This window comes from Carlito syrichta, unplaced genomic scaffold, assembly GCF_000164805.1.
Source record: "Carlito syrichta isolate Samal-C Ts95f unplaced genomic scaffold, Tarsius_syrichta-2.0.1 Scaffold304694, whole genome shotgun sequence".
In the NCBI taxonomy this organism is placed as follows: Eukaryota; Metazoa; Chordata; class Mammalia; order Primates; family Tarsiidae; genus Carlito; species Carlito syrichta.
In genome coordinates this window covers 401,254-412,392 of record NW_007248790.1, presented here as the reverse complement: position 1 = coordinate 412,392, position 11,139 = coordinate 401,254, and the positions used below count along the sequence as shown (strand labels likewise).

Genomic DNA, 11,139 nt, shown 5'->3' with positions numbered 1-11,139 from the left:
GGGGGTGTGTGGTTTCCCTCCACCAGACTCAGTGGCTGTGTCTGTTATCTAGAGTGTCTTCGTAATTTACAATTGAGGGAGAAAGGGAAGCAAAACAACAAAACGCTCCGGAATCGGATCTCCTCTAGGTAGTCACACTGTTGCAAAAGCAAAAACTAGCGCGCAGGCGCATCCGTCAGGTTGTCAACTATGAACAGAAGTAGGCACTCATCAAAATCAAGGAAGTGGATCTCGGCTAGACCCGCCACCTTTTTGTTTGGGTTCTCTAGGTTAATGTAGCAGTTACATTCCAATGACCTACAAACAGGAGCAAGGTTACTACTGAGTCACTTTCACAGATGTTTACTTAAATGCGAGGAAAACCCATTTCGCTTGTGGACAGGGAAAATATTTTCAGTCCAAACGTAGCACCACCCCATGACAAACCCAGACAACACATTCACAATGACCCATTAACGTGTTTCAACGAGTGAACTAGTTTACTTCCCCCATGGTACTATGAAAGAACGAGCCTATAACAAAGCCAAGGGATTTCCGATGTATCCCCTCCACTCCGTGGTGGGGTGCAGCAACATAATCGAGTCTGCCCCTCTCTGGGAGCTGCGGAGGGCCCAGGTGCTTTTGAAGGGAACCGGTTTGGGGTTAGGGTTTGGGTCTCGGTTGCGGGACCGTGGGCTGCAGACGGGAGCTGGTGCGCGGAGCAACCTCTGAGACGTCTGACTCACCTTCGTTTACGAAAGAACTTCGTTGCCGAAGTTAACCCCACGGGACACATCCACCCGCTCTCAGAGCGCAAGGGGCAGCTGTCTCCCCCTCCCACCGCGCAGAGACGCTGCCGCCGGCGGCGACCGGTCACAGCCCCAGACAAAGCGCTGGACCCCCGAGCCCGCCCGGCCGCCGCCCCCCGGAACGCGCCCTCGGCCGCACCCACCTTGATGCCCTGCTGCTGGGTGGTGAGGGTTAACTTGGACTCATCCAGGAGCAAAACTTCGCAGTAAAATTCTTCCGGAACAGCGCAGAAACAGCCCATGTCGGCTGTGGCCGTGTCCAGCCGGCGAGAGAGCCGCGACCCAGGCGCCGAGCCGCCCCCTCCCCTCGAGCGCGATGCCTTAATGTGCTGGCCGCGCCGAGGCGGGGGCGAGAGGGCGAAGCGGCTCGGGCGAGTGCGGCGCCGGGAGGGTCTGCGCGGCGGAGGATCAGCGCCCGGGACAGGAGCCGGCGCCGGCGAGAGTCAGCGCCCGCGAAGGTCCGCGCCGCGGAGGGTCAGCGCCCGGGAGCCGCCGGCGGAACTGGGCGCGGAGGACGGCGGCGCGTCCCCGCGCATCCTGCGGCTCCGGCTCCTCCGAAGGCGGGGGCGCCGCGGCTCCTCCCGCAGTCCTGGGGACGACAAAAGTCGCCTGGCAATGGGGCAAGGGGCAAGAAAAGGGAGGGACGGAATCGAGGCCCTCTCCGGACTTGCCAGCTCTGCAGCTCCCTCCAGCCGCCCCAGTTCGAGCTCAGCCGCGACGCCCCGGCGTCCCCTCGGCCTTCGGGGACCCCAGCCGCGCGCACTTCCAGCTGCGGCCCCGCCCGGCCGTCGCAGGTCCGGGCCGCCGAGTGGGGGACGCTCGGCTCTCCTTTTGTGTCAAGGATGGCCACGACGTCCCAGCCAGGGGCGCAGGGGCAGCGGCGAGAGTCGCCACTCAGCCCGCTACTCTCATATCCCCACCCGCAGGCCCTAGGAAGCCGGAAGGGGGTGGAAAGGGCAACGGGCTCCTTACCGAGACCGGCGAGGGGAGGTCAGCTCGTCGCGGGGCGTGGCTCCCGTCTGGGAACACCCGAGCTCATCCCGGGCGGCGGTGTGGGGCCAAGTTCAAGCTCTCCCTCCGTGGACGCCCTACCGCGGCCGCCGAGCGCTGCTTCTGCAGGGCATTCAGAAAAGCGGGGAGTCGGAGGATCTGCGGGCGGCGGAGCGGGCGCCCCCGCTGGGACCGCGGCGGACGGGCTTGTGCCCTGGGCGCGCCAGGCCGCGGAGGCTCTGGGGAAAGTTCTCTTGGCCGCGCGAGGGGTGGCGCCCCGGGCGGGAGCAGCCCAGGTGCGGCTGGGCCCGGCCCAGACGGCTGCAAAAAATCCTGAAAGCAAGCGCCGGCCCTACCCCGATGGCCGCGGCTAGAGCCCCTCTGGGCGGGGTATCAGCTGGGGGCGGAGGGCAGGGCGGGGGTGGTCCCGGTAGCGAGGCGCAGGCAGGTCCGCGCTGGAAAGCCGCGCGTTGCGCCCGAGCCGCGGAGCCGTCCGGAGCTCGCCGTGTCCGGCTCCCGGGAGACCGCGGGGCGGCTTGAGGCGGGCGGGGCGCAGTTCTGCTGGGACCCCGGCGCTCGGAGATCCCAGCCTCACGCCCTGCGCGCGGCGGGCCGCGTCCGGGACTGGCGGGCACAATAGCTCTGAGGCTGCAGTGACCCCTGGTGGGTCCTCACGTCCGTGCACCGGCAGTGGAGGTTGAGCTGCGGACCAGGCAGGGCCCCGCTGGGCTTCGGAGCAGGTGCAATCTGCGCGCTCCAGCTGGGAAGCAGCAGCGAGTTAATGCGACTGGCGGTTAGGGGAGGACGCGGGGCAGGGTCGATGGCAGGCCTCCCAGAAAACCCGCCTCTATGCTATTAGCAAGAGCTTTGGCATCAGACGTAGTTTTGAGTTCTCTCCTCTACCACTTGTTACCTGGGTTGCCAAAGCTCAAAAAATGTGCTTAAAACCTAGGACCTTAGCTCTTAGAACAAAGCAAATACTTGGCTTCTGCAGCATAATGGAAATGAATCTAACTTGAGGGGGGAGTTTCCTCCCATAGTGATTCGCCACAAAGGACCTTCTGTAGGAAGCCGCCTCCTTCCCTGCTATTGTGGCCCCGTCTGAACAATGGATCAGCACAACCCTCAAAGTGCGATCTAAAGTTCACGTGTGGCATGAACTTCACCTAGGCTACGAATAAAACCTTCTTTTATCTTCTGAGTTTTCTGTGAAATTGAAGGAGGATTTGAATTTCTATCAAGTTCTGTGTCCCACCTTGTGTTTTAGTATCAGTTTTGCCCAACGAATGTATTAGGTGACACATTGTAATTCTGGGTTTTAGCATCTCTACTTATAGAGGCTCTTGTGTAATATAGTATTCCTGACACCAATTCCAGATGTGACTGAAAGGGGTCATAACAGATTTTCATTCTTTACCACAGTAGTCAGCCAAACCATCCAAGTTTGCAAAGACAAACGGTCCAAGAGTAATCATTTGCTCCCAGTTTTGAGTTTTGCTGCCACATGTTTTGTGGTCCTTTGATTAAGCTTTTCATTTTTATTTTGTTTTCACCTTGAATGGTAATGGAAAGGGTGGGTGTTTTCGAGGGTGGGACAAGGATTCTCCTTCAGGCTTCTCACAAGGAAAGGTACAAAGATTTGATATCTCATACATATGATAGTCTTTTCTGAGCAAGACATTTTATTTTCTTTTTATCTATTAGGGACTGGGGAAACAAAAACTAAAATCTATATAGCATAGCTGGACCCAGTTGCTCACACCTATAATCCCAACACTTTGGGAAGCGGAGGTGAGAGGATTGCCTGCATCCGGGGGTTCAAGATTAGCCTGGCCAACTTGGCGAGACCTCATCTCTACAATAAATTAAAAAAATTAGCCGGGCGTGGTGGTGCATGCCTGTAATTCCAGCTTCTTGGAAGGTTGAAGCAGAAGGATCGCCTGAACCCAGCAGATCAAGGCTGTAGTAGCCATAGCATGCCACTACACTCCAGCCTGGGTGACAGAGTGAGACTCTAGCTCAAAAAAAAAAAAAAAAATGGGTGTATAGCATGAATTTACAGCTTCCTAGCAATAACAGTATTTCATAGGACTTACTCCATTTTACTTTTTAAAGTCACTCTTACTCTGTCACCCAGGCTGAAGTGCAGTGACACAATCACAGCTCATCGCAGCCTCGACCTCCTGGGCTTAGGTGATCCTTCCACCTCAGCCTCCTGAGTAGCTGGGACTACAGGCACAAACCACCACGCTGACTAATGTTTTTAATTTTTCTTGTTATGGTGCCCAGACTGGTCTCAAACCCCTGGCCTCAAGCCATCCTCCTCCCTCAGCCTCCCAAAGTGCTGGGATTACTACAGGCATGAGCCACCATACCTGGTCATTCCACAGGATTCTTAAAAAGCAGCTTTAATGAGTATAACTGACATACAATAAACTGTACGTATTTAAGTTATACATTTGTGTTTTTCCAAGTTGGAGTCTCACTCTGCCAACCAGGCTGAAGTACAGTAGCACAATCTCGGACACCACAACCAGGACCTGCTAGGCTCAGGCAATTCTTCAGTCTCAGCCTTTCAAATCCTGGAACTACAGGCAGCACCACCATGCATGGCTAATTTTTTTGTATTTATTGTAGAGAAGCGGTCTCGCCACATTGCCCAGGCTGGTTTTGAACTCCTGGGCTCAGGCAGTCCTCTCGCCGCAGCCTCCCAAAGTACTGGGATTAGAGGTGTGAAACACCACACCCGGCTTAAATTATACAATTTGATGAATTTTGATGTATTTGTACACCCATGAACCCATCACCACAGTCAAGCTAGTACCCGTATCCGTTCCCCCCTGCACCCCCTTCCCCATTTCCTCCTGCTCCTTTGTAATCCCTCTCTCCACTTCCCCATCTCTCTGCCAGACAACCACAGATCTGCTTTTGGTCACCATCAGTTAGCTACATGTTCTGGAGTTGATGTCAATGAAATCATACAATGTCAGCTGTCTTTTTTGTCTTGTTTGCTTCACTCAGCACAATTATCTTAAAATTTATCCTTGTTGTTATAAATATAAATAGTTCATTTATTTTTATTGCTCAGTAGTATTCCATTGTATGTATATGTCACAATTTGTTTTTCCATTCAAATGGTTTCCAGTTTTTGACTATTACAAATAAAGTTGCTATGCAGATTGTATTAGTCAGCTCAGGCTACCATAACAAAATACCATCCATTGGATGGCTTAAAAAACAGACATTTTTGTTTCTCATAGTTCTGGAGGCTGGAAGTCCAACATAACTGTGGCACCATGGTTGCTTTGCGGTGAGGCTTCTTCCTGGCTTGAAGACAGCGTCCATTTCTCTGTCTGCTCACACAGGACCTCTTTGTGTGCTAGGAGAGAAAGGTGGGGGAACAGAGGGGAAGAGAGAGGGAACATAGCATCCTATTCTTATAAAGACACAACTCCTGTGGTATCAGGCCCCACCCATATGATCTCATTTCACCTTAATTGCCTCCTTGTAGACCCGATCTTCAAATACATTCACACTGGGTTAGGGCTTCAACATACGAATTTTGAGGAGACACAATTCAGTCCACAGAAAGAATCTATGTCTTTCTATAAACATGTGCTTTTTAAAAAAAAAATAAAGAGTGAAATTCCTGGATCAGGAAATAAGCTGGCAAATAAGCTCATGGAAAGATGCTCAACATCATTAGTCATAAGGGAAATGCAAATTAAAATCACCATAAGATATCATTACAGACATTATAGAATGACAACCATATCAAGTGTTGGTGAGGATGTGGAACAACTTGAATTCTCATAACTGCTGGTGTAAGTGGTACAACCACTTTGGATAACAGTTTTGCAGTTTCTTAAAAAGTTGAATATATATCTTCCTCAAAATTTTGAAGGAAGACTTCCTCTACCTATCCAGAGAAACAAATTAATAATATACCACTCAAACACGTTTTCTCAGAAAAACATATAGTTTACAACATGTGCACAGTATAAATACGTTATTTAAAGCCTTGTGTCAAAGACTTTGACCTCTTCAGTTCTTTTGTTTTGTTTTGTGAAAGGACATAACATGGATTTACTATACTAAAATGAAAGAACATAACATGGATTTAATATATCCAATGAGCAGCCATTTTAACATTGCCTAGATCTCATGTTTTTCTAGGAGTTCACTTAACATACCCTCTAATCACTAGCCAAGGACAGAACTGGTTTCTCAGAGGTAGCTATTGATACTTGTTTTACAACCCCCTTCTCCAGCTTGTTTTGTACTAATTTGCTTTTCTATTTCAAGTATTTGCCTCCACCCATAAGGCCCAAGTTAACCTAATCAGACCTTCCTGACCTACGTGAGAGACAGACCCCACCACCATGGCAGCAATCATGTGACTAAGCCACCCATCTGCCTACTGCTCATTACCTGACATCAGTACTTGAGCTTACTTTTCCCCTTTGTGATGATGTGGAGCAGACCACCACCCAATCACCTTAATGACCTGCACCCATCAAGGGGAATATTTAAAAGTATTCAACCATAACCAGTCAGTCACCATTGCCTTACTAGACTCTGATGTGGCCATGTGCTTTTTGAGCTATGGCTGTCTGTCACTATGTTTCCTGGCTTTGGACCCTTTCCCTAACTTGGGGCAATGAATCTCCTCTTTCTCTTTCTCTCTCTCTCTAATTGACTTTTTAAATAAACTACATTTTCCAGTCTAACTTCTGTGTAATTCTTTGCATCTTTCACACAGTACCTGATCGCACACCAGACACCCACACCCCTAGTGAGCCTGACCTAACATTTGGAGGCCCTACTGGGAGTATAACCTAAAATTTTGTTTTGTTTTTTTTTAGAAATGGAGTCTCACTCTGTTGCCCAGGCTGGAGTGCAGTGGGACGATCATACTCACCGTAGCCTCAAACTCCTGGACTCAAGCGATCCTCCTGAAGTGATCCTCCTGTACTTGTCTCCCAAGTAGCTAGGACTATAGGTGTGAGCCAATGTTTTTTTTTGTTTTTTGTTTTTTTTTTTAGTTGGAGTCTCTCTTTTTTTTTTTTTGAGTTGGAGTCTCACTCTGTTGCCCAGACTGGAGTGCAGTGGCCGCTCCGGGCCACCGCAGCCTCGACCTGCTGGGCTCCGGCGATCCTTCCGCCTCAGCCTTCCGAGTAGCCGGAATTATAGGCGCGCGCTACCATGCCCGGCTAATTTTTTGATTTTATTGTAGAGATGAGGTCTCACCTGCCCAGGCGGGTCTCGAACCCGCGGGCTCAGGCAATCCACTCACCTCAGCCTCCCAAAGGTGCGGGATTACAGGCTGAACCACCGTGTTGCCCAGGCTGGAGTGCAGTGGCACACTCATGGCCACCCCAGCGTCAATATGCTGGGTTCCAGCGATCCTTCCAAGTAACCGGAACTACAGGTGCACGCTACCACGCTTGGCTAATTTTTTGATTTATTATAGAGATGAGGTCCTCACCAGGTTGCTCAGGCTGTTCTTGAACCCGTGGACTCAGGCAATCCTCTCACCTCAGTCTCCTAAAGTGCTGAGATTGCAGGCTTGAACCACCGCACCCGGCCATTTTTTTTTTTCTTTTTAATGTTGCAGAGGGTAGTCTCCAACTCCTAGCCTCAAGCAATCCTCCCACCCCTCAGCCTCCCAAAGTGCTGGGATTACAGGTGTGGTCAAGATGGTATTTTTGTCATAATATGATTGATGAGTCCAATGGCAAGCAAATTCAGAATAGATACAATTCTATAGAAATATGCAGGGCTCCCATCTGTGAAGGACTGCAGGAATCCTCATCCTGGAAGAAAAGATTTCACTTTACATAAAACAGTCCCCTACACCTTGCTGAAGTGTGTGTTTAAAAATGCCATACTCAGAAATCTTTTTCAAGCACCATATTCTCTTTAGGAAGATGTATTTAAACACTCCAAGACTTCTGTGATCTTTTTATAATTTTACATTTTCCAGCTGGGCGCAGTGGTTCACACCTGCAATCCCAGCACTTTGAGAGACCAAGGCAAAAGGATTGCCTGAACTCAGGAATTTGAGACCAGGCTGGGCAGCACAACGAGACCTCACCTCTATAAAAAAAAAAAAATTTAAATTAGCCAAGTGTGGTGGCACATGCCTGTAGTCCCAGCTACTTGGAAGGCTGAGGCGAAAGGACTGTCTGAGCCCAGAAGGTAGATCCTGCCACCGCACTCCAGGCTGGTTGACAGAGTGAGACTGCACCTAAAAAAAAAAAAAAAATGTATATTTTTCAAACTTGAGAAGTTAACTGTAATACAAAAGAAAAAACAACTTCAAATCACTGACAATAAATAAGTAAATAATTTAATTACTTAAACACTCGAGGGCAATGCAGCAGAATCACCAGGACTTGTTGAAACACTGATTTCTGGCCCCACCCCCAGAAGTTCTGATTCAGCAGATCTGGAGTAGGGCCTAAGAATTTGCATTTCTAACGAGTTCCCAGGTGATGCTTATGCTGCTGTTCCTAAAGACCTATGAATAATTTTTCTGTGGGGGTATCCTCTCTGTTATTCTACCTCATTCGACAAATTAATGACTGTCAAGGAAAACTACTGAAGACCCTGCCAAGTAGATGACATCAGAAAGAGTAGTTATTACAGGAGAGAAATATCCTGATCTCGACATCCTACTGCCTAGTATACTTGAACACTTTACTCACTTTTATTTCTAATACAGTATGTGCCCAGGCACATCCAGTTTTTAAGACTATCCTGCCTTCTGATACATATGTCATTAACCAGCTTTCCTCTCTTCTAAGTACCTAGACCTTAGATCCCATTTATTGAAATGCCTCCAGGGTGTTGACCACGTTTCAGGGGAAACCTTCTTCCAAGACTGCCCTGCAATCTAAGCTGGCTTTTTAGCCTTGTGATCTCCAAATAAATGTTCTTTGGGATTTACTGAGAATTTTTATTTTGCACCATTATTAATCCTTGTTGGTTAATGCGTTAATATAGTTTGTATTTAGCATAAATAGTTTAGAATTTTTACTTTGAAATACACTAGTCTCCTCTTCTCTGTTCAACTGCAAGCTAGCAAAAATGGGTATGAAGTTGACAGATCAAGTCCTTTAGGGGACACTTTAAAAACTAATAAATTAGCATATTTTTGCTTATTTGACTGACAGAGTTTCCAAAGAATGGCAGGAGTAGGGTAAAATAAGTATTTTGATACATTGTTGGCATAACTATGAATTGATTCAGGTTTTCTGAAGTACAATCTGTTATAAATACAATAAATTAAATGTGCATATACTGTGAACTAGAAATTCAAAAGCTAGGAATTTATCCTTACCAAATAACAGACACAAATATATGCAAAAATATATTTACTACAGCATATTTATAATATTAAAGTTTTTAAAACAATCTAGGCCAGGCGCAGTGTCTCACACCTGTAATCCCAGCAATTTTGGAGGCAAAGATGAGAAGATTGTCTGAGCCCACGGGTTCGAGACCAGCCTGGGCAACATGGCAAGAACTCATTTTTACAATAAATAATAAAAAATTTAAAAATCAGCCGAGCGTGGTGGCACATGCCTGTGGTTCCAGTTACTTGGAAGGTTGAAGTGGAAGGATCACCTGAGCCCATCAGTTTGAGTCTGCAGTGGCCATGAGCATGCCACCGCACTCCAGCATGGGCAACAGAGTGAGACTCTGACTCAAAAAAAAAAAAAAAATCTAAATGCCAAATTTGAGTTGTTAAATTAATTATAGCATATGCACATAACAGAACACTTAGAAAAGATGAAACATATATGCACTGACATGGAGAATTATTCGTGTATATACCACTGACATGATTGAGAAAAAGAGCAGTTTCTTTAATAGTGCAAATAAGAAATTCTATCTGTTTGTTTTCCAAAGAAACAGAAATTTGTTGTGAATATGGAATAATTAAAAATGAAAATAGGCAGGGTGTGGTGGCTCACTCCTATAATTCCAGCACTTTGGGAGACCGTGGTGAGAGAAGAGGATTGCCTGAGCCCACAGGTTCAAGACCAGCCTGAGAAACTTGGTGAGACTTCATCTCTATAGTAAATCAAAAATTAGACAGGCATGGTGGCATGTGCCTGTAGTTCCAGCTAATTGGAAGACTGAGGCGAAAGGATCACCTGAGCCCAGCAGGTTGAGCTGCGGTGGCCATGAGTGTGCCACGGCACTCCGGCCTGGGCAGCAGAATGAGACTCCATCTCAAAAAAAAAAAAAAAAGAAAAGAAAAGAAATTCTTATATTAAACAAAAGAGTCTGTCAAATTACTGGTTAGTGAAATTGGTCTTCATTTAAAATTGGACTCCTTTTCCAGGTTCTAACCTAAGTTCTAATGTGTTGACTATTTTGCCTGGTTAATGTGTTCTGGTTTGCTCCCTGAATAAAACATATCTACTTAATTTAAGTAACACCAGCTTAATGATATGGGTATTAGTCTACCTACAGACATTTGAGAAAAATAATGGGGAAATTCGCTTTTATTACCCTGCAATCATTTTTATTTTAAGTCAAACTAGCCATGTGACCTTAAAAAAGTCCCATAGTCTGTCTGTATTTCAGCATACTACTCTATAAAATAAAAAACCTAGATTGGATACAGTGGCACAAGCCTATAATCCCAGCACTTTGGGAAGCGCAGACGAGAGGATTGCCTGAGTCCAGGAGTTCAAGACCAGCCTGGGAAACTTGGCGAGACCTTGTCTGAACAATAAATCAAAAAATTAGCTGTGTGTGGTGGCGCACGACTGTAGTTCTGGCTACTTGGAAGACTGAGGCAGAAGGATCACCTGAGCCCAGGAGGTGGAGGCTGCAGTGGCCGTGAGTGTGCCACTGTACTCCAGGCTGGGCGACAGAGTGAGTCTTTGACTCAAAAAAAAAAAAGAAAGAAAATAAATAAAATTAAAAACCTAGAATATGTGTTGTTGTACCTCTAGATTGTCATGCCCAGCATGATGGTCTTCCATTTTTCCTTTGGGCAACGACACATTGCTCTTTCTTAAAGGTGGTTTCCCTGGGTCAGGCCTTAGAAATCAGCGATTAGCTGGACTTGGTGGCTCAGCCTGTAATCCCAGCACTTTGGGAAGCTGAGGCGAGTGGATTACCTGAGCCTGTGGGTTCGAGACAAGCCCAGGCAACTTGGCAAGACCTCATCTCTACAATAAATAAAAAATTAACTGGGCATCGAAGAGCACACCTGTAGTTCTCACTACATGGAAGGCTGAGGCAGAAGGATCACCAGAGCCCAGTGGGTCAATGCTGGGGTGGCCATGATCATGCCACTGCACTCCAGCCTGGGTGACAGAGTGAGACTCCAACTCAA

At 47.7% G+C, this 11,139-nt stretch overlaps 1 protein-coding gene across 1 annotated transcript; it reads left to right on the top strand.

Annotated features, from left to right (window-relative positions):
* Window positions 1-1,028: 1,028 nt before the first annotated feature.
* Window positions 1,029-2,418, top strand: LOC103263001 (collagen alpha-1(I) chain). Its single transcript, XM_008060674.1, is given in 5 exon segments — window positions 1,029-1,697; window positions 1,699-1,869; window positions 1,871-1,933; window positions 1,935-1,955; window positions 1,957-2,418. Coding segments are annotated over 5 exon segments (1,386 nt in total).
* The last annotated feature ends 8,721 nt before the right edge of the window (window positions 2,419-11,139 follow it).